This window comes from Ctenopharyngodon idella, chromosome 19 (genome assembly GCF_019924925.1).
Source record: "Ctenopharyngodon idella isolate HZGC_01 chromosome 19, HZGC01, whole genome shotgun sequence".
NCBI lineage: Eukaryota > Metazoa > Chordata > Actinopteri > Cypriniformes > Xenocyprididae > Ctenopharyngodon > Ctenopharyngodon idella.
In genome coordinates this window covers 14,897,369-14,922,453 of record NC_067238.1, presented here as the reverse complement: position 1 = coordinate 14,922,453, position 25,085 = coordinate 14,897,369, and the positions used below count along the sequence as shown (strand labels likewise).

Below are 25,085 nucleotides of genomic sequence, written 5' to 3'. Positions count from 1 at the left end.
CACCCTCAAGTTGTTCCAAACCTGTATACATTTCTTTGTTCTGCTGAACACAAAGGAAGCTATTTGGAAGAATGTTTGTAACACCAAGCAGATCTCTCCCCCATTGACTACCATAGTATTTTTTTCCTACGAGATCTGCTTGGTTACAAACATTCTTTCAAATATCTTCCTTTGTGTTCAGCAGAACAAAGAAATGTATACAGGTTTGGAACAACTTGAGGGTGAGGATGATGACAGAATTTTCATTTTTGGGTGAACTATCCCTTTAATATGATTAGTATGTGGCTCTCTGGAAAACTTCACTCTGATTGGCCAATCACAGCATTGTGTGTAAAAAAAAAAAAAAAATAATAATTTAATCCCAGAATGTCCTCATTGTACTGGGAGACAAAAAAAAAATGTTCCTCTTTTATTCATTACATGTGTACTAGAGACTGTGGGAGGCAATGTAATAATTTTAACCTAAAAGGGTAATCCAAGCCACTCATCAATATCATGCTTTTAGTGGAATACAGCACATGAGCAAAGCTGTAGCGTTTGATCCACTTTAAAATCCACTAGAATACCATAGTAGTATTCCTGTGTTGATTTTATAGTGACTACAATGGTTGAAAGTCTGAAAGCAAAATGAATGAGTTTTGAAATATATAACATACATGAAACATACTGAAAAGAAATTCAGACTGAAACCATATTGGGATGCCTTCTCTGTACAGTCCATTTTAAATCATGTGTTATGAACGCAAAGCGTTCCATGTTCACTTTATACTTTACCCTATAAAAGGCAAACGTTAAATCAAAGGTAATGACGACATGCACAGAAAGAGATGAGACATTTACTGTATGTCTATGGAGAAACAAGTAAATTTCTAAATAAATAGAAATAATACAAATATAAAGAATAGTAAAAACACAATAATAGAAATAAAATAAATTAATAAGTAAAAATAAATAAATATAAATAAATTAAATACTAAAAATCCAAATTAAATACATGGAAATAAATAATAGAAATAAATGAATGAAAATTAAAAATAAATAGTAACAATACAATAATAGGAATGTAAGAAATTATAATCAATTACCATAAATATAAATTAAATAAATAAATTAACATAAATAAGAACAATTAATAAATAAATACATTTTTACATTGGTATATATTGGTATTAATAGAAATTGGACCCCACTTGTAAGTCCAGGGACAGTACGAGTGTAAAGACTGGCCCTGTCGTATGAATTCATACGAATTTGTCAACTCGTAAAATACGTATGATTTAGCAAAAAACTTATGAATTCATACGAGTGAGGTCGTATGAATTCATACGAATTAGCCACCTCGTAAAATACGTACGAATTGCCGTGAGATCGGGTTGCCCAGTCCCAAATGGAGCCCTAAGCCCTCACAGTCTTCCTCTGAGTCCACACTTTCATGACATAACACTGCGGAGCTCGCTCCAGGCTCAGCAAAAGTGCGCATCTAGAGCGCAAATCGGCTCACGAGCACCCTTCTGAGACCTAAAATGAAATCTAAAATAGGACATCCTACGGTCTCGTGGACTGCACGATCATGCGCATGCTGCGGCCATTGTAAGTCCACAAGACCATAAGCGCATATGAAGTGTGCCATTTGGGACAGGGCCACTAAGTCCTTTTTCACTCACTTCATTTCTCCCTTCACTCACTTGAATAGTCCACTGAAAATGATCTGAAAGAATGCCTGTGTGTACACTTTAAAACTTTTGACATCCCCAAATCCAAGCCAAACAGGTCACTCTTGCCTATTGACAAGCTGTTCAGACTGGTGATTGATTTCCACAAAGACAACAATGCTTTTCCCTTTGTGCAAACTACAGGAATGTCACCATAAATTCACCTGAGGCGAATCAATAGCTCAGACGAGGTAGGCAGAGAATCCCATCCAACTGTGCTTTCACTCAATACTGCCTCACAAAGACAGAACGCTTTTCCGCTGATGGATCGTCCTTCCTATCACAGCTGGGTGGTGGCCATATCGGAAATGCTCTAGACAGTGACATACAGTCAGTTGTGTTGGTAATGTCACTGTTTAATAGCATTCTTCTTGCTCAAAGCCTAGCGCTACTTTCCTGCTACTGGGAAAACAATCAGCATTAATTAAATGTAGTAATGACTATTATACTGGAGAGATTAGGGTTCTCAGAATGTAACCTAGTATGTTTTAGTGCTACCCAGCTAACAAAAATATGTTCTAAGAACGTTTCGCTAATGTTCCCAATAAGTTATGAAAACGTTATTTCTGAATGTTTCCAGAACGTTCAGATTTTAAAGACCCCCTGTGATGAAAATCATGCACATTCATATGTTAACACCATTGCTGAGTATTTTCTCCTTAAAACTGCAGGGAAAAAAGATAGTCTTAAACCCCCGGTTTGAAATCGCTAGCATCTGTGGCGTCACAAACTACCTCGTAACAAATCACATCAATGTGCCGGCGGGCTTTAGCATATATCATTAACAATGAACAAGCAGGGGAGTCTGCTAAGCCAGGTTATCCCGATATATTTTTCTGTTAATATGAAAAATTGTGTAGATTTATCAATATGGTGGGTGTATGAAGTATATTACAATGTTATGATGAACTATATGCCTTTCTCCACTGACGTTCTGAGTTGTTAAAGCGTTTGTAAGGATACTGATTGTTAGAAGGCAGCTGTGTGACTCTGACATGGCGAACGGGAACATTATTAGCTGTTTGATAACGTAGTCAAGCAAAAGGATAATCATATTAATTACTGTTATGTGTCCGATGTTGTAAAGAGCGATACCATTATGCAGCGTTTACCTCAGTAAGTTGACCTAGTGGATCTCTGAGCTCGTACGAGTGAGTGGAGACAGGACTAATTTGCATATTCATTGATCTGCGTATATTAAATGAGGCAAGGGTGTAGAGTTACATTCAAGCTATTTTAAGGCATGAAGAAATTTTTTAAAAATGTTTAAATATGTAATTTTGGTGATCAAAGATGAGTTTTAAGGGATAAAATTATTGACTACAGGGAGACTAAAATTTTAAAAAACACTTTCTTGGTTATGCGAACATTAAGGGAACATTCCATTTTATCATTTTGCAAGCATGGGAATGTTACTTTTGAATGTTCTCTGAACGTTCTGAAATGAGAAAAATTTTAAACAAAATGTCCAACTAAAAAAATTCAGAAAAACATTCCATGAATGATGTATAAATAATGTTTTTGTGCTAATATTTTGAGAATGTAATTAACTCTTTCCCTGCCAGCTTTTTTAATTATTTTCACAAAAACTGAATAGCCCTCATACAAATCTGGACATGCAATATATCAAAAGAAAGAACAGAGCCTCTGCTTTTTTATCAACACCTGAATGTGGGTAATTTTCATTAAAACGCAACAAAAAGCTGAGAAAATCGCAGGGGTTTTTTTCAAAGACTACAACATGTACATAAGCAATGCTTCTATTGCTTGTTTCTGCTTCTTTTTCGCCCATGTGTTGATCCAGGGATTCTGTACTCATTCAGAAGATGCGTAATAGTGCCCCCTACTGCATAACAGTGAAAACATGAATTGTCAATGGTGGGGAAGCGTTGTGTCATCAATGATGGAAAGTTCTGTCAATGGTGGGAAAAGAGTTAAGGACCAGATAACTTTAAACGAGCATTCCATTAACATTACTGGAAGAACGTTTAACTTTGGGAGAACCTTGCCAGAATGTTAGCCAAATTTCTGAGAATGTTCCCTGTTAGCTGGGTGGTCATCGATCCTCTATCACATTAGAAAATATCCTTAATCTATCAGGGAAACAAGTCCAAGATGGACAATAATATGCTTCTTTCTCTGAGAGGTGCAATGCATACAAGCACAAACACGCATGCAAATTCACAACCCCCATGCGTTTCCTTTCTTCTCAAATCTCCACACACTTAGACTCACATCATCTGTGCATCAAATACCCATCTGATCAGAATCAGGGCTCTTTATTACAGAGCTCACAGGGTCACAAGACACCATAAATATGATAATTCAGCCATCTATGGGGATGGGTGTTTGTTATTTGTGTGTGGTTGTCAGAGCTGTACCCAGCTGTTTCAAAGTATGCCCATTTAAATTAGCCCAAGACAGGAGTGCAGCACACTGATTTAAACTACACAAGAGCAAAGCCGCACCGTGAGAGTGTGCGCGTCTGTTAATTCTGTGGATATGCATGCGTGTTTGTTTGCATCTCATCTCTGTGTGTGTTTGTCATTAATTAATCAGTGCTTGTTTATTCTAGGCGGGGAAAGCCTGAGTAAACAGCTTGGGTAATATTTGCAGAACGACAGCGAGGTTTGTTTGATGGACGCCGCTGGGATTCCGGTTGAACGTCTTCTTGCTACACACGAGGAAAGAGTAGTCCTGCTAGAGCTGCAGCTGTGTGCGTTCTGGAGGTGCCTGCACTCCCCTGCTGCGAATGCACAAATACAGCACACATGAATGTGGGAAATCTTACCAAAGTCAACAGCCTGAAAACGCTTTCCGGATGATGTTTGGAGTTGGGTGGAGTATCTACACTCTAAAAATGCTGGGTTAAAAACAACCCAAGTTGGTTTGAAAATGAACAAACCCAGCGACTGGGTTGTTTTAATCCATGTTTGCCCAACATGCTGGGCAGTTTTATTTAACCCAACTTTTGTTTAAAAATGACTGTATTGCATGCTTAAAATGAACACAAAATACAACCCGAATTCTTGCCTGATATAGGTTTCCAGCTGCTGAAGAGTTCGTGGTCGTCTTTGACATATTTTTCATTTTATGTTGCTCTAAAACCTTTATATGCCTTTCAGCATTCATAGTGCCTTCCAAAACATGCAAGCTGCCAATACCATATGCACTTATGCACCCCCATACCATCAGAGATGCTGGCTTTTGAACTTAACACTGATGACACGCTGGAAGGTCTCCCTCCTCTTTAGCCTGGATTTCCAACAAGAATGTCAAATTTGGACTCGTCTGACCATAGAACGCTTTTCCACTTTGAAACTGTTCATTTTAAATGAGCCTCGGCCCACAGGACACGATGGCGCTTCTGGAACATGTTCACATATGGCTTCCTTTTTGCGTGATAGAGCTTTAGTTAGCATCTGCAGATGGCACGGCGGATTGTGTTTACCGACAGTGGTTTCTGGAAGTATTCCTTGGCCCATTTAGTAATGTCATTGACACAATCATGTCGATGAGTGATGCAATCCACGGGCATCCAATAAAGGTCTTTGGCCTTGTCCCTTACGCACAGAGATTTCTCCAGTTTCTCTGAATCTTTTGATGATATTATGCACTGTAGATGATGAGATTTGCAAAGCCTTTGCAATTTGACGTTGAGGAACATTGTTTTTAAAGTATTCCTCTTTTTACGCGCTCTTTCACAGCTCTGCCCATCTTTACTTCTGAGAGACTCTGCCTCTCTAAGACATCCCTTTTATAACTAATCATGTTACAGACCCGATATCAATTAACTTAATTAGTTGCTAGATGTTCTCCCAGCTAAATCTTTTCAAAATTTCTTGCTTTTTCAGCCATTTGTTGCCCCCGTGCCAACTTTTTTGAGACCTGTAGCAGGCATCAAATATGAAATGAGCTCATTTAGTGGATAAAAGTGTAAAATTTCTCAGTTTAAACATTTGTTATGTTATCTATGTTCTATTGTGAATAAAATATTGGCTCATGTGATTTTAAAGTCTTTTAGTTTTCATTTTATTCAAATTTTCTGGAATTCGGGTTATATGTTGGAAATTAACATTTATTAATATGTTTAATAAATGAGCATTTATTAACAAGTTTAATGAATAATAATTAAACAATAAACATTTATTAAATTGATTATTAATAAATGTTCACCTTTTGAATATTATTGTTGCCTCTAGTAATTATGTGTCTGATTTTTAATTTCCAACGTATTTTGGATTCATTATAAGCCAGACATATAGTAATTTTTTTTTTTAGCAATAGTTGGGTTAAATAAAACTTCCCATCACGATGGGCAAACATTTAATCCAACCGCTGGGTTAAAACAACCTAATTGCTGGGTTTGTCCATTTTTAACCCAAGTTGGGTTGTTTTTAACCCAGCATTTTTTAGAGTGTAGAACTTAGGATGCGAGTTTGAATGTATAATCCAAACCAGATTAGGATTCCAACTCTGCACGTCTTTTTTCTTGACATAAAATTGTGTGTTAAATTGCAGTACATTTGCAGGCTCTCTATGTTGTTAATGTTAATCAAATGACAAAAGACAAAGAGAAAATCACTTACTGCTCTTGACTGATTAACTTCTGTAACACCAAAAATGTGGAATGCAATTGGGCTAGTTTTGGCCTAGTTTTGAGTAGCAATTGGGCGGGTTTTGTTGTAAAAACCTGGCAACCCTGCTGATACCTGCTGCATTACAGGAATCTTCAAATTTTAACAGCAAATTTGCGTAAACAATCTAATTTTACAAGAATAAATCTTATGCTATATGCTTGGATACATGTCTGAATAAATAAGCTAAATCAATTAGACAGATTACTTTGCTCAGAAATGCCTTTACAACTGTAGTGAATCAATGACTGACCCCGTCTCAAAAGAGCTTTTCATCTACACTGTGCATTGAAAACAATGACTAATAATCCATACAGCTAAAAACATGCAAGCTGCATTCATTCTTTATTGCATCAGCCTACATTGTGTTTTAAAGGACTGTGGCACCCCGTTGGTGGACTCTAAGTGTTATTTTTCAAAGAACAGACTATTAGGGTGCAACATAAACACTCTCTCACTCGCACACACCTCTCATTACAGCATTATCCCAGTGGGTTGTTGTCCTGTTTATAGGCGTCAGAGTTAGATAAAAGAGCATTTCTGTGCCTCGTTGATTTCTCATAATGAGTTCACCCGTGGAGCTGATTTGTCATTTTTTCCCCCTTTTCGTCCTTCTGTTTCCTTCAATCTCTCACAGCTACAAAACAACGTTCACGTTCATCCGTCTGGCCCTCGTTTCTTTCTCTCGGTCTGAGATGCGGGACTGATTCTTTGATCCGTTCTTCGGCTGAGGCCGGACACTCAATCTTCCTGAGTGTTTGTGTCTCACTGTGGATTGGGCTCATGTGTCTGGATGTGTAAAATGAGCTCGAATGGCTTTTGTATCTCCTCTCTGAAAACCTTATCTGATTCTACTGAAGGGAGAACAAAGACAACACACACACACACACACACTTTCTCCGTTTCCTATCGCAGCCATCTCCTGTTTCCATCAGCATCTAACACAGAAAACATTTGATATAACTACCATCTTGTAAACTAAACAAGTAACTATACACACACAACCAACACTCAATATGTTCCCCACCGCAGCAGGGTTGGTGTACAGGGCTTGGCGTTAAATGTAAATATTTATACATTTTCTGGTCATTTGTACTTTTCTAGGTAATGAAGCAAATGAATCATAGAATCAGTGCTTTGAATCAATTAATTGTTTGAATTGTTTGAAATTAGCTTTAAGTTTAATTCTAGCAAGATGCTATTAAAAGATTTGTCTAAAAATTCTCAAATTTGCAAGTTGTGAGTCAAGGAAAAATCATGAAATTAGTCTAATGAAATGCTCCCAAGGAAACAAATAAAACACATTAAAATCATCCATGTGCATGCTTAATTTTATATACAGCCCTCACAATGAGTGGGAGGATGGGCACTAACTTTTCCTGCATTTTTATGTGTTATGTGACTTCTTTTCTACTGTCTAAATACCTCCTCTACCTCAGCAAAATAAAATTACACCTCCGCTGCAATTAGAACCAGTGTCTCAACACCTCTAAACCGCAGATCTATAACCAGGACGGCATCTATCTCCCTTATCTCAGCAACCTCTCACTTACATCGCTCTCACAGGAGCTTTGGGCTGCGTGTATGTACTGCAGCGTCTGCAGGATAATCATAATCATGTCTCCAGAGAGAGAGATGCGACACTTCAGACCTAAATCAATGGAAATTGTCAGTTCTTTTCTAATCGCAGCTTGAAAAGCTTGGTGCGGACACAACTTATCAATAAACGAATATCATAAAGTAATGATCATTTCAGCTGTAGTCTTCATAAAGGAGTAAATGACAGTTTGAGACAGTGTTGTTAAAGGATTAGTTCACTTTCAAATGAAAATTAGCCAAAGCTTTATGCATCCTAGGTGTATATGACTTTCTTTTTTTCTGACAAACCAAATCGTAGAAATATTAATAATGGACTTATGCGTTACCAAACGAGTATGAGCAATGCGTTTGTGTAAAAAAAATATCCATATTTAACAAGTTTTGAAGTAAAATATCTAGCTTCCTCCAGACCGCCTTCCGTATTCAAATTACGGAAAAAACGGAACTGCCGTCGCAATATGAATAGGGAAGGCATAGGACGTACAGCGTATTTTGAAGAATACGGAAGGCACACGTGTGTGTGTGTGTGTGTGTGTATATATATATATATATATATATATATATATATATATGTGTGTGTGTGTGTGCGCGTGTACACATATACATATACATATGTACACAGGATGCACTGTGGGATGAAGACAAGCCGGTGGAGGGAGTGTGATGCTCTGGGCAATGTTCTGCTAGGAAACCCTGGGTCCGGCCATTCATGTGGACGTAAATGACAATGGTGGTGATGGTGTTCCCTGGTGGAAGTGATCTCTTTCAGCAGTATAATGCACTCTGCCACACTGCACACATTGTTCAGGAATAGTTTGAGGAACATGATGAAGAGTTCAAGGTGTTGCTTCAGCCTCCAAATTCCCCAGATCTCAATAAAATCGAGGATCTGTAGGATGTGCTGGGCCAACAAGTTCAATCCACAGAGCTCCACCTTGCAACCTACAAGACTTAAAGGATCTTCCGCTAACGTCTTGATTCCAGATACCACAGGACTCCTTCAAGGGTCTTGTAGAGTCCACGCCTCAGCAGGTCGGCACTGTTTTGGCAGCACACACATATTAGGACCAACAGCATATTAGGCAGGTGGTCTTAATGGTATTAGTGGTCATAGTTTTCGTGTATGTGTATATATATATGACCATAGACTGCATTACATCTGGTATCACCTACTGAAAAACCCACACTGGTGATCAACTGGCATATTTAGATTTTTTTTTAAAAAGCCACTTTGCGTATAATTGCAGGTTTGCTTCTTTTTCAGGTAGCTGTAATTCACCTTAACTCAGCAACCCGTCTGAAAACCCTTGCTGGCTTCAGCACCACCAAGACATCTTAGCTAATGGGCTTTCAGACAAAAGCAGGAGAAAAAGAGCGAGCAAAGAACAGACTGCCTGCAGTGAAAAGTTTCCAGACAAGGAAAGCAAGCCGACGAAGAGAGGAGGGGGTGTACGTGAGCATGTACCGCTGTCTTTAATGAGCTACACCGCTCAAACCTGTTCATGGGTCAGAGATGTAACGAGCCAAAAGGCCCGATGCTTGTGCCAACCTTAACGAGCACCAAGTCCAACAGCAGGTCAGGACTCAAATGGCTTGAATGGAGAAAAATAGTAAACAGCATGAGGAACAAAAAGAGTTTCATTAAAAAGAGAGAAGGAGAGGCAGAGAGAAAATGAACCTGGAGAGTCAAGCAGGGCGGTAAAGATAGAAACAGCCTCGCTAAATGGAAGACAGCTATATACGCCATAAAATACAGCTGAAGACCCAGTGGGCGAATACGAATAAAATACGATTGGCTGCTCCAATAATAGTGGAGCTGCTGTTTAGTATGTTCTGTGACCTTTAAGACAAAATGATCATCTGTCTGCTGCTTATGTCAACTGATATAAGAGACCTTTCTCTCTGTCTCTCCCACTGCAAAAATGACTGGTGAGCTTTCACTGCCAAGTTGTACAGGGTATTACAGACAAAGAGTACAGAAGAATACAGTAGTAGGATTGGATCAATACCAAAAAATCTGTATGATATACAAGCCTCTGCTACCTCTGTATTGACACTAAATTTATACCTTGGTCCAATGACTTTCAAAATTATGTTTCAGAAGAAAAGACAAGGAACTGCTTTACTGTTTCTTTCTGGTTCCTAAAAAATAATTGAAAATCATGAGATTAAACATGATTATTTCATTCTATTGACAGCCATAGTTTTTGATAGCTAGAAACAGAAACAAATGTGCATAGTATTGTGGGAAAAAACTACTTATTTATTTCTAAGTACTTTTCTTTGCAACTTACTTTCATGTCCTTATACCTTTATTTGTGATGTTTCTACTCACCACTGTCGCCTTTAGCTCGCTCTGGGGGGTTGTGAGGCACAATCCACTGTAACGCTGCTTTAAAACAATATTTATGGTGGAAGGGGCTCTGCACATACATCTGAATTGAACTAAAAAGGTTTCTTTGCAGGCTTATACATTTAGCATTCATCTAATAATGGGTGGGTAAAAAAAAAATACACTATCAATTTAATAAAAAGAATTAAGCATTACGTAAATCTCACATAGCCAGACTTTATTAGCATAAAGCCTGCTCCACTTTCCAGCATTTTGCAGCTATTCCAGCATGAATGAACAGAATGAGTGAGGCGTTTCATTCTAGAAACACCTTAATGTGTATAGAGCAGTTTTTCATAAAATTCTTTTAAATACAATTAAAAAATGAAAAATCAGTAAACTGATTGAAAAAAAAAAAAAAAAAAAAAACTTGTGTACAATACAAAGGTGACAAAAAAAAAGAGATCTGCAATACAAACCTACTCATTGAAAAAGGTTTTACTTGGAAAAGCTACAATACTATGGGGAAAAAATACTAATTTTCATAATCTTCACAAAAGTAAACAATAATAGACAAAATGTGCAATTATGAGAACAAAATGTGCACTTTATTCAGCTCTATATACAAACATACCATGAGTACCAGAGGAAAGTTTAGTTTCACAGTGGAAAGAGAAACACCCTGTTTTGTGAAAAGAAATCGTATAATGTAAAACAGGATTTCTCAGTTGTGCTATGTAGAAACTATGTAGCAGAACACTTGCATGTCATAATGTAGCCTTTTGGAAGGCATTCGGAAGGTTAGCTTGCGTTATGTATTTGTGTGTGTGAGTGTATTCCCTCTCCTTCTGAAACTTGCCCCCTTAACTTTGGACCCTCCATGTACGGTAGTCAGATTTAAATACATTTTTTACCCTATTAAACTTCATATGAAATATGTGACAAAATGTGTGTAATATATATCACTTTAATTATTCTGTTTATATGTTTATGTTAATATAGGAACTTTCCCACCATCTACTGTGCCTTTAAAATTAATTGCGAGGATTTGCTACCCTGGGTCATATGACCATAAACAATAATATTACTTCCTTGAAGTGACCATCGCATGTACCCTTTGCTAACAGCCTTGTGGAAGGGCCCTTTGTGAAGGGATTCAGTCATTCACTTCTGTTTGGAATGCCCCTACAAATGGCATCCCTTTCCGAAGTGCCCTTCAAAGTCACAAAAACGCTGTTTGGAATTCGCCCTCACTAATGTGCGCAATGTAAAGCGCCCTTTCTGATCTACTGAAACCATGGAAACTAAACTGCAAAACTCACTCATTCAGAATTCTTTATTTTTATGATATCGCAACCATGAGTTCATTAAGACTGCCCATGTTTCACATCAACACATATTCAGTATATACCTATTTGACCTGCACTGATGAACAACTGTATGAATTACAGAGGTTATCCATGAAAACAAAACCCCTAAAGGCCCACTGAAGTGCCTTGGAACGCGCAGCATTATTCAATGTGTTGACATAATGTCCATGGAAACAGGAAGACAGGGCGGGACATATCAAACAGCTCCACCCTTTTTTTAAAAAAAATAGCCAATAGTGTTTTGTTTATATCACAGCTCGTCCAGAGCTGTTGAGCTTGGTAAAGCCTCAGTTTCCTCCTAATCTCTAACCGTTTCTCCTCCTAATCTCATCCATTTCGCTTTAAAATATAGCACAGGAAAAAGGAAATTTTTAAATTTATCTCCAATTTTGTTCGTCTGAATGAAGATAGTCATATACACCTAGGATGGCTTGAGGGTGAGTAAATCATGAGATAATTTTCATTTTTGGTTGAACTATCCCTTTAACATTATAAGTGGACTTCTGGGGAAAATAGAAGAGCAGAATAATGGCCCCTTTACAGACTATGAGAAAATGTATACACACAAGATGGCCTGTATCCGGATTACCCATGATTCATTAGCATTCAAAAGTGTTGTATCAGCACCAAGCCAAACAATTCTAGTGTATAATTGTTGCAATAATTATTTTGGATTTTATTGACCATGTTATAAAGAGGAAAAATGCCCTGTAATCATGTTTTTATGGCAAAGCAAACCAGACCCCCAGGAGCCATTTGAAATGGACAGAGGAAGCTCCTCTTCTCTTTGCATGCCTGTATAAAAAAATAAATAACAGCATAAAGCTTCTCTCGCAGAGCTTTTAGACCCTCATCCACAAGAGGAACGACATCACACACACACCGTTATAGGGTATAATGGGGAAAAGTGAGGATCTCGCCGGGTTATGGAGGGGCATAAATCTTTAATAGCACAGAGGCGAAGAAACAGGATATCAGTAAATGAAACTTAAGTGGATTTTCAGGCTTTTGTAGAAAGAGAAGTTATTCGGTAATGTGCTGAGAGTAGCGTAGGAAACAGGCAGACAGAGAGGTTTGACTTTTCAAGGCTTTTCTTTGACCACTACATGTGTTAACTTATGCTCTTTCCTCATTTGATTAGAAGTATAAAAAAGTTCACACTTTCATAACCTTCATTATTGTATATTAGATTCTTTGAGCAGAACATCATATTGCACTTTCACAGACAAAATAAAATGGTATTATTTGGTATTTGTACAAGTATTACTTTTAGTACAATTTAAATTTAATACAAAATGATTTTATCATAAATAATAGACATTCACTATAATATATAAGCTATCTACATATACCAAAAATTTAAAATCAATCTCCTACAACACATTAGTGGTGATTCATCCTTGAATGAATCAGTGCATTTGAACAAATTGGTTGAGTGAATGAATCAATGACTTATTTAAGGACACACTGTAAAAAAAATATATATATATTTTCATGATTTGTTATCAGAACATTTTTTCTTTTGTCAAATCAACTTAAATAATTAATGTGGTTCAGATAACATAATATTTTGAGTTTCTGTTGATTAAACCAATCTCCATTGTATTAACTCAAATTTTTAATTTCAATGAACTCAAAATTTTAAGGCAACTATGTAACTTACTTTTTTAAGTTAAACCAACAATTCTTTTTTACAGTGCAGTCACTTGATTCATTCTTGAATGAATTCAAATGATTGAATGATTCAGCGACTCATTAAAGACTAGTGTAACAATATAACCTACAGAGTCACCACTAATACACACACTGACAATCTGTCTTGAACAAACACTGACAAGCAGAGTGATAAACAGTAAAAGTCCCAGTGCTGTTGGACTGCATATTATTAGACATGAAATTAACTATGTATAAACATGCATAGCATATTGTGGCGAAACAGACTTTTTTTTTACCTGAAGTAAACTACCGTTATAAAAAATGAATATGTCAACACAAGCGAGGGGAAAAAAATTCAGCAAATCTATTCTTTGAGCCTTTTGCCACTTTTATTAATAGCTACGGTAGAGGAAGGGCAGGAAATAACGGGGAACAAGAGAAAGGAAATGGCAATTGACAATTGTTATGATCCAGACTCAAACTCAACTTCAAACATTTTAAAGGTGAACTATTCCTTTCATATTCAGTAGAATTCCAATGTACTTTGATCACATAACTCAAACTTCAGACAGAGTTCTAGATCTTCCTTCTGTTGTTCTGCTTCTGAATAAACATGTTACAAAAAAACATCCTCTTAACAGGAAACAACGTAAGCCACAGTGTCAATGTAATCCACACACTATTTATCTCAATACACTTCCAATCACACTCATACTGTGAGTGCTGTGGGAGATTTTAGCTTCCTAGTGAAAGCATCTGGATTTGAGAAACACCCTGCGTTGTGAAGAGACAAAAACACCTTTTAATGTGTGAATATCACAGAACTCTCTGAAATCACACTCATGGGTGTCCCGCCTTCCAGTGATACCGAGTAAGTCCAACGAATCTGGACTTATTGCCAGCTATCCTCTCTCTGAAGAGTCTCCGCCACACCATCTGTATCCGAGAGCCATCTTCAGTCACACAGCAATCACAAGCACCAAGAAGCCTTCTTATTTACATACTACCATATTCTATTTCTCATCTTTCTTTTATTCTAGCTTTATTTGTTTCCTATCTGACCTCCTTGTTTTTCCTCCTCCTATTTTTTCACCCATTACAATTCCAATTTCATCCTATACTTCGTTCTCCTATTGCCTTCTCCCTGCCTTTTGAAATTTAATTTGGTGGCAGTCCTTCATAAATAACTTTCTCCCTACGGAGGAGTGCGGCCTTATTCAAACTGTAGCCCGGAGCACAAAGACATACTGATTAACAGAGTCTCTCTCTCACTCAGTGTCTTTCTAATCCTCTGTTATCCAGGGCTGCTGTTGTACTGTCCCTTGCTCTTCTGAGCGATGCATTAACATCCTGCAGCAGTAAAAGATTAATACTGTATAAATGAGGAGGGGAGCACCACAGGGGTGGATTGGTGGCCTAGATTAACATTACAGTGCCACGGGTTGAAGGTTTGCCAGACAGTCTCACCGTGAGCTCCCTAATGTAAGTACCGAACACTACTGAGCAGAGATTGGGATCGTTTAGCTGTATTAAACCCATGTCATGCTCATCCTAAAACAAAGTAAGCATGCATTATTTAAAGAAACAGCTCACCAAAAAAATGAAATTGTATCATGACTTGACAGAATTAAGACTTCTGAAGCCGTAAGTCAACCCAGACAGAATCTACAGACTGGATTTTGGGGGTAAATTTGCAGAATGGATTTAAACATGGTAAAATTAGTCAAACAGAACTGAAATACAAAATCACCAAATGTCATTGTTTTTCATGTCTCAGAATTGAAACTGACATGCCAAATTAAATCAAATGTAATATAACAAAAACTGTGGGATCAGTACGTTTTTTATGCTTTTGAAAGAAGCCTCTTTTGCTCACCATGGCTGTATTTATTTGATCAAAAATACAGTTAAAATGTAATATTGTGAAATATTATTAAAATAACTATATTCTAATGTAATACATTTTAAAATAGAATTTATTATGCGATGCAAAGCTGAATTTTCAGCATCATTACTCCAGTCTTCAGTGTCACATGATCCTTCAGAAATCATTCTAATATGATGATTTGCTGCTCAAGAATTATTTCTTATTATCAATGTTGAAAACAGTTGAGCGGCTTAATATTTTTTGTAAACTGATTTTTTTTTCATGATTCTTTGATTAATAGAAAGTTCATAAGAACAGCATTTATTTGAAATATAAATGTTTTGTAACATATAAATGTCTTTACTGCCCCTTTTGATCAATTTAAAAGGGGTCCTTGATTATGATTTCACTTTTTTAACTTTAGTTAGTGTGTAATTTTGCTGTTTGAGCATAAACATCTGCAAAGTTACGATGCTCAAAGTTCAATGTAAAGGGAGATATTTTCTTTTAAAGAATTTTCTGTTTAAGGACTACAACAAACGGCTGGTAGGGACTACAACGATCTTCTTCCCGGGTAAGTGACATTACTAACCCTAAAATTTACATAAATCCTGCCCCCAAGAACACACAACAAAGGGGGTGAGGCCATGTTGGGCTGCTTTAGAGAAGAGGAAGAGTTGTAGTAGAGTGTTGTTACCATGCCGTCATTTTACGCCAATCAATCAATTCAACGCTGGATTTACACAAAAGTTTAACATGACGGCACATGCTAGTCGATGAGTTGAATCAACTCCACAGCAACTACATAAATTTATCCACTAACCATTCAGAAATGTCCAGTTGCACTCTAAAAGGTGTAACTTCTTCCTGAGTCTCTCCATCAGTGTCCGACTACGGTTTGAACAATGTAAGGCTGAACACCGTTACTGACAATCCTCATTTTGGCTGCGTGAGATTCTCCAGCTTTGTTGTTGTTGAGCAACCAAAGCGCGAGCTGTTAAAGCTCACATTTGCATTTAAAGGGACACAAAAAACGGCTCACACCCAAATAGGGGCAAATTTGACAAGCTATATAACTGCTCTGTGGGGTATTTTGAGCTGAAACTTCACATTCTGGGGACACCAGAGACTTATATTACATCTTGTAAAAGGGGCATTATAGGTCCCCTTTAAAGCATCCTTGCTGAATTAAAGTGTTTATACAAGTTTCAAACTAGGGCTGGACGATTAAGGCCTAAAATCAAAACCTCGAATAATTGAACATTTTACCTCAATTACGATTAATGAACGATTATTTTGTTTCTGGTTTTTTTTTTTGGTTTTTTTGCCCTCATAGTTCACTGACAAGGTTTGTACTGTAAATATGATTGACTATTAAAGGTGGGATATTTTTCCCTATTGAAAGAGTGATCTGACATAACAGCTCACTATCAGCAGTTATTTTATCTATGGTTCATAACATTTCTTACAGATTTCTGCTCGTTGTAAATCAGATAAAGATAAATTAGCACAGTAGCAGTACGTAATGAGAGCGATTGCGTGTGTGAATTAGTCATACCATCTCTCTATTAATTGTGAAGCTGTGGGTTGTAAATAGTTACTTCAAAAGTAGAAAAATATATGCTATAATAACGTTTCTAAGCTACTTTAGTGATAAATCACAGGACAGCGCTGACAACTAGTTGCTGCTCCTCTAAGTGCGCGCGATCTTCACGTTTTGTGCAGCTACTGTTTGTATGAGTGTTCGTGCCACAATGCAGCTGCGCGAGCATGGTAGTTCGAAATAATACACATCCTATCGTCTAAAATTGCTTGAATGTCCAAACTGGCAAACCTTAAAACAAATACAACCGACAAAGTTTAGTGAAGACGCAAGGCTCACCGCTCGCGCGCCATCTCTGTGTGTTGACTTTGCTGGACGGGGCAGAGTCACGTGGCTACACACGCGGTAGTATGTTTTTAAGGGGGAAGTATTAACAGGATTAAAAAACGAAATAACCGACATGGGAAAATTACATCGGTTGGAGATTAATTGTCCAGCCCTATTTCAAACTACATGAGAGTTTGTAAATGAAGACAAGATTTTCATTTCAGTTCCTTTCTTAGCAGCCTATGGAAATATTGCAGTCGAGGGGGATTATTGGTCACCACAGGTTGTTCGGTAAGACCGCTACATATCACATTACAGATTTCCAGTTCTCAAGGGCAAGGCAGAGAAGAAGGGAGGGGGAACGGAGTGCCTCTTTTCCTCAAACTCACAGAGACAGTATTTCACAGCTACACGCTCCGGCTCATTATCCCTGACCCGTTGTGTCGAATCAGAGCTCGGCGTCTGAGAATCCAGGCTCATTTGTTTTTCGAGTTGACCTGAGAAAGCCCCCACACAGAAACTGCTGAGACTGACAAACGCAGACACAAAACCACCGCTTTTTTTTTACCGTCAAACAGAAAATGAGAAGCGTGGCACGTTTTCCACGTCGCTGCGTTTTATGGGGGATGAGAATGCTTTAAAATCACCCATCCCATCACACAAGGGCCGCTGGAGATGATTATACCTGTAGACGACTGTGGCTTGAGATCGGGAAGGAGTAATCCGAGGTGACGCGCAAACATCTATTGCATTTTAGCAAATACGAATGTAAAATAGATTCTGAAAACAATGTCACACCTGACACACACGGACTACTCCCTCTCATAAAAGTCCTGTAAACCTGATTTATGATACTTGAATTGATTTATTTGATCGTTAAAGGTGAAGTGTGCCATTTCTGCAGCACCTGCAATCTGTTTGTTTGAGGAGATAATAACATAGGCTCAACCAATGCCATGAGTTTGGGGTGGGACTAAGTAAAGGAAAAGAAGCTTGTCATTATTTGTGTAAACCTGCTTGGTGCCACTAATGGTGCAAGAAATTACATACTTCACCTTTAAATATTATTCTTCCCTTGGAGATAATCACCCAGCACAACACTGAGACATAAACCAGTAAATTACACTTGCTAGCCATTTCTTTGACATAACTAGGAACCTTAATCAGATGTTAAGGGTAAAATCAATATGTGTTGACTGCAGTTAACAAGCAGTCATTAGATTTTATGAGGAACAATTCGAGTCTCTCAGGAAACAGTTCTCACTTCACACAGAGGAAAAGCGAGTGCATTGCCGCATGTCTAAAATCCTTTCCGTAAAAGACATCCTGCAATAAGTGCTAACTTGTCATTAGCTGCCTAAGCAGGATCAAATAGTGACAGAGCAAAAGCAGAAAAATAAAAGGAATAGCATGAGATTATGAAGAAAATATGGATCTTTTTAATGCCAACTTCTGGCAACTCGCTACAAGGATATGAATAATTGAGAAACACTAAAGCATTCTCTCCTGTTGCATTTGGTTTGCATTCCTTTGTAGTGCAAAACTATTGCATTATCCCTCTGATACAAGCAATAAATCACAAATAAAACTCTTTTTTTGTTTTATTCAAAATAAGGATAAAAATCACTCCCAAAAAAACACATTAATTTTGAGATAGCAGCACATCTGTCCACAGCAATAAAATAGAGTAGTAAATATTCAAGAGAAACTTGATGCATCGTCCATGTTGAATTTATGTTGACATAATTGTTTTTTTTGTTTTGTTTTTTTAAATGCGATGACATAACATGGTCGCTCATATAGAATTATGGAAAAGAGATGTAACAACACCCTTGTTAAAAACAGCTTGTAAAGATCTGTTCACTGCCTGTGAGCATCTATACTCATGAGAACTGACCCTAGATCGGTTTTCCTCATCCAATCCTCTCCAGTAATGTGATATTAGCACCAACCGACCTGATCTTAGATCAGAAACTCACAGCAACAGCTACTCACGTACACACATGATAATATATTAACGCTGCCCGGGGCGTCTGAGAGACAGTGATGATTATCTCAATCAAGTGCCATTCTCCTTGCAATTTATCTCTCTAACTGTCTCTATCTATCTCCGTTCACAAGGCATTTGATGCACTGCCAGGCGCTGTTTCTGTTTGCTGGTGGGTGGTTTTGTAAGCCAGCATATAGCCACAGACCAGAGGGCAGAGAGAAAAAAAAAAAAAAAACACATTTTTACAGATCTCTGTATCATAGCAGGAATCAATGTCTCTTCCTGAATCTTAAATGTATCTTATAGACCATCTTACACAGCACATGCTGTGCTTTGGGAGCTTTGGGATTTTGCACAAGCATTTGTTTATTCTTCAACAAGGATGCAGCATACATGAGATAAACGATTTCCTCTTTTTCTCGTCACTCACTCTTTTCTCCTTCCTCTGGTTAAATGGTAGGGCTGGGACAATACATCGATTCTCGACAATGAATCTGGATCGAATCTGAAGCTTAGTTTTAACAGTAGATGGCGCTCTAGGCTAGTTTTTAACCGTACAATCAAATGCTCACGAAGAAGAGCACTGGACAGCGATTGTGCGTTCATATTTAAGTGGTTAAATATACTTGCACCTCGGCTCAGAATGCTTTTATGAGGCGAGATTAAAATAAACAGCCCACTGCGAACACCCTTGTAATTCGCTTCAACCTTTTCGAACTTTATGAATGATTATTTTAGGTTTAAGTGGTGTGTGTGAAGGAACTGGAAGCAGGCAGAATACGGGTGTTTCTAAAGCACATAGTGCCATGAGCTGTTAAAAACTAAGCTCAGAATTTATTTGAGAGAGAATCTCGATACATCGGAAAATATCAGAATCGCTCCAGATTCTTTGTATCGAGAATCGATGTATTGTTCCAGCCCTAGTAAATGGTGGTTTGGATATGATATAAACATGGTAAAACCAAGATGGTCTATAATTCCTGGAAAAAGTGATCCATTTGGCATTGCCATTGATTTCAGCTGGTGCACTGAGACCACCACAAATAATCTGGCACTGATAAAACATCTACTATAATATAATTAAATACTTTCAATTTATATGCATGCAAAATAAACCAGCAGAAGTTAATTTATGCTGACCAGCTAAATATTGACCGCTAGGTAAAGCACAGCTAAAGATGTGGCAAAGCTAAACATCTGCCCATGTAAAATTACTGCTCTAAAAACTAACATTTTTGTAACATGGACTGGCTTTAGAAGGTGCCGCACTCAAGTACTGTACAAAAGTGATGCAAACGTGTGACACTGAATCTTTCTCATGCATTTGGTGATGTCATTTTCAATACAATAATAAATTTGGAATAAATTACTATGCATTTAATCATGACGTATATCACGTGATACCCAGACTTACAATAATGTATGTACACAACCATCTTCAGAAACACCTATGCTTACTAAGTTCAAGCATACACATTACTATTAAATGTAAGCACAGTTATGTGGTCTAAGTCTTTACTGGAACATTAAATTTTACTTTTCTAAAGGCCCAATTATGGATCCGTTTTTAATTTAATGGAGTGTAATTACACTAAATACCTAATTAGCACCTCACATGCTCTTAAGAAAGGCCTTTCTAGCAATTAAGTAAAAAGATTGTGTGGGATTTGAGAGTTTAGTGACTGTTGGTGTGCGCTGGTTTAATAAAACTCCCACTGCATCTGTTTCCAGCCAGTTAAGAATTGTTTAGCGGCCTGTGTAGCATTGCAAACAGTGTAAATGCATGTGCGAATGTGTACTTGTAAGTGGCTTTTCTTTCTGTTCCTCTTCTCCTGCCAATTACATAATTTAGTTAGGATTCAAAGATGAGAGCTACTCGACATGACATCATGAGCCATCTGTAGTATACTGGAGATAAGAGCGCAAGTTTTTCTCAAGATTTGGCAGCCACGCAAACATCTCCAAACCCCAGGACGCCTATGCTGATTTCTGCCAATAAAACATTCAGAGATGTTAGCTAATTACTTGCAAATTGCATCTTTCTTAATAAACGAGCAAATACACTTATGAAGCCGTCTTTCTTCCTGGCTTGCTCAATTTCTCTCTCACTCTTGCTCCCTCTCTCTCTCGTTTTCATTTCTGTAAGTGAAACTGTCCAGGAACTGAAAAGAGGTTTAAAATCTCTCCTTCTGTCATCATGCCTCTCACTACAAAATATCATCCTGCTAAAAGGCCTTGCAATTTCTTAAAGAGAAAGGAAGCGAGTAGAAAAGTGCTGAGTGTGAAAGTGTGAAAAATGTTATCCGCTACGCTGGTCATACCCCCAGTTCTTCGCTCTGACAGAAGCACTGTCCTTCTCACGCCAAACCCTAGCGGTCTCTCCAGAAATCTCAGTTACTGGCGACAGAACTCATCTGAATATCTTCCACCCTGGCAACTTGATGTGGCTTTGAGAAAGAGACAGAGAGACCACACAGCTTTTGCTGAGAAATGAGACAAGTTTGATGTCTGATTACATTACATTTGATGTCTGCATTTGGCCACAACCCCAAGCTAGACTGGAATGACCCTTTAAAAGACATTTTTGGATATTGAATATAGGAAAAATCATCAAAAAACATCACTCCGTTTATAAAAAGTGAAACTTGGAAACTTGACTTTACACTATTCCCTACATATATACTCTCAGCCCTTGTGCTCTTAAAGAAATTTTTCACCCAAAATTTACCACCCAGTTACAAAATCCATTATTTTATTTTTAATTTCGTTTCTGTTGAACAAAACGTATGAGTTATGGCGATTTTTTTTTTTTCTGTTTTTTGGAGCTTGACATCTGTTCACTTTTAAAAAAGAGTATAAAAATATAAACAGCATGCTGGTTTGGAACAACTTGGAGGTGAGTAAATCATGACTTTATTCTGGCTGTACTATTACTTTTACACTCAAACAAGAGTCTTAATCCCATACCCCATTAATATACGAACGGTTGCACAGAAAGAACATGTTCCACATTATGCTGACTCTGCAGCTTATTATCAAACCTCATATGCCTTAGTGTTAGAGCTCCTAGACCTTCAGTCACCCCCTTGGGCAAAGTGAAACCAAGAGTAACACATTCTATTGCATAAGTGCAGCTTTAATTGAAGAATGGCTACATCATGCCTAAAGCTGCAAACGGACTCTCTTACGCAGTGGTACACCAGATTTAAAGCTCTGTGGTTTTAGTTGGAGATTTTACAGCCGATTCTGCCCGCTGAATCATGTGGAAGTTTTTCATTGGATCGCATGACGAGAAACACATCATCTCAGCAACAGCATCAAATTGTTTCATGAGTAAATAACTTTGACAAATTACTTGTGCAACACTGCAACAGAGAGCATTCGGATGAGAGAAAGAGATGGAGCGCACATCTATGACAGCTATGTGCAAGGCAGCGCCTCGCCAAACTTTTTTAACTGGTAGGATAAAGAAAGATACAGGAATAAGACGTGGGAATAATAACGTTTTGCCTATATTGCCAGACTCATGCAACAGCCTCCATGCAACACGGTCATGTGAGTCTTTGTTTTAATTATGTTCCCACCAACTGTCAAACTAAACCTTCAACGGTTTCTTTAAGCTGCCCATCAAGATAAGTAAACAGGACGGATGTTTATGTTTTAAAAACAAATCATTTGAATGCAAAGGCCAAAACAAAGTTCTAAAACAAATATCTGGATGGAACGCTCTGGTGTTTAAACACTTTCCATTCAGTGTTGATTTGCCTGAGAGACCCAAAAGACTTGCGTCCAATCCAGAGACGTGAATAACTGCACCTGCTACATTCATTCTTAGTGATATTGGTTCTGTGCAGCGCTCTTAAAACGGATTAATTAATGAGTTCTCTAGACTCAAATCTGCTTTGCTTCCTTAAGACAAGCGCAAATGAGCTCATGCTCTTGAGGAATGAACATGCTTAATTCTTTATAGAGAACAGAAACATACACATATAAAAAATAAAACCAGTATGTTTATGCTGCCTCATTAGGTTACTGCGCTTACACTTACTCATTAGCACATCCAAAATGACTTACAAATAAGACTAAAATCAAACTGTATGTGCAAAAGTAGAATATATGATTTGTAAAAGAAACAAATTTAGGATGAAGTTCAGCACTTTCTGGGAGACACCATTTCACCTAATTCCATGTATACAGAATACTCAAATGACAAAATATTTTAACTTTTATTCTTATAATAACTAGTTTCTACTAAAACTAGTAATTTCTACATGACTAATACTTGTATTTATTGACAGGAAAGTAATCCAATAGTGACAATTCTTCAGTTTCACTAGTAACAAGATAATACTTATTCCCTCTAGTATATATTCAATTAGTCATTAGTAACATGACACTAGTATGAGTATGTGATTAGTACTAGTATGAGACACTAGACTCTAGTTGTCGCTAGTAACATTTTATTTCACTTGTCATATGCTATGGTTAGTCAGAATGAATATTTTGCAGTTCAATTTTTAAAAATAAGTTAAAAAAAATTAAAATAATACTAGTAACAGCACACACTAGTAACAGTATCTATTATTAGTATTAGTGTCAATTCACTTAGTACAAGGAAAACTGAAACAGATACTAGTAAATATTTTGGGGAAAATTGCAATTTCTTACCAGCAACAAATGGGCTAGTAGTTTGTCACTACTGTGACTAAAACAAAGGAACAAGTACTAGTATGCAATGAATAAGTTGTGATTCAACAACAAATTCAATTTATAGAATAGCTACTGGAATAACTAGTGTCTAAGGAATCGATACTAGTGAAACTGGAAAAAATACTAGTCGCTATTATTACACTAAATAGATTAAAATGGATTCGTGTGAAGACGGCTTGCCACAATACACATGTATAAATTTATATTATGTTGTAATATGTTACAATAAGCAAATAGGACAACAAAATAAACCGATCACCATCTCCTTAGTCTTTCAACGAGTGATCGCGCAAAACGCACAGAACACCGCGTAAAGGAATTTAAGAGGTGTGACACGAATAGTTTGACAGGAGACAGCGGGACTTACCTTGATCAAGAAGACGCAATGAGTGCTGGAAGGACGGGTCCAGAGAATCCTTCTCCGCCATCAGTTCTGGCAAGTACTTTTCGCTATCCATCTTGCCCAGCGAGTTTGCTCCGACAAAAAGCTTGTCAGTTGTAAGAGAATGTAAGATCCTGCTGTTGTCCTAAAGCAAACCAGCCAAGATGCGCACCAGCCGTATAAGGAAACGAACCCAGTGATTCTATTAGCGGGCGGTAAGCATCTACAACGTAACCTAGAGTTCGCTTTTTTCTTTAGTTGTGCTGAGGATAACTACTGTCCATGCGCTTCCCAGATGGTTCGTCTTTAGCCCATCTGCAGGAAATGTGCCGATGCCTCCGTCCAGTCAGAGTCCTCCAGTCAGACTGCCGCTCTCAACTGTAAACAACCGCTTTGAAGCTCCCCCTGTTGTATCCACGGGCAACGACTGCAAGTCCCAGATCCACAGTTGATTGGATGTAGCTGGTGCCGCTCGGTGAGATATCGGATACCCAGATGTCAATCATTCCCTGAGGGCGGGGCGGGTGTGGAATTGTCCGAGGTGCTGCAGTTTCTCGCGCAATGTGGTGATTAGAGATGGGAATCGTAAGGAATCTGATTTTGGTTCAGAATCATATTTAACATTCCTCGTCCTTAACGCTTTCATTTACGATTAGCTCTGCGAAAGAAATATTTGGAAAAAAATATTTATTATTGCATTTAATCCCCTTAGCTGTTGCCAGTAATAAAATAAATTCAGACTTCAATAGAAAATATAGGCTATCAAATAAGAAATAGCCTACATTTAACAGAATGCGTTCAAAAGGTGTTTACATAATGACTTTTACAGGCATTTTAGAGGTGACAAACGCAATTAATAATTTTCTCAAATTAGTATTCCATTCATTTTGTAGAATACTAGAGATTACAACAAAATCCTAATGTGTCCATACAATCTTTAACCACACGTTTCTATATGAT

The 25,085-nt window shown here is 37.7% G+C and overlaps 1 protein-coding gene across 2 annotated transcripts in view; it reads right to left on the bottom strand.

Annotated features, from left to right (window-relative positions):
* The window catches only part of khdrbs3 (KH domain containing, RNA binding, signal transduction associated 3), a 145,855-nt gene extending 121,305 nt beyond the window's left edge, over positions 1-24,550 (bottom strand). The window contains exon 1 of one of the 2 annotated variants that reach the window (XM_051872712.1): positions 24,111-24,550. In XM_051872712.1, coding sequence (XP_051728672.1) covers positions 24,111-24,201 — 91 coding nt within the window. In that variant the 5' untranslated portion in view covers positions 24,202-24,550. The remainder of the gene's footprint in view (positions 1-24,110) is intronic. The other variant, XM_051872711.1, reaches the window with a different exon arrangement.
* Between the last annotated feature and the right edge of the window lie 535 nt (positions 24,551-25,085).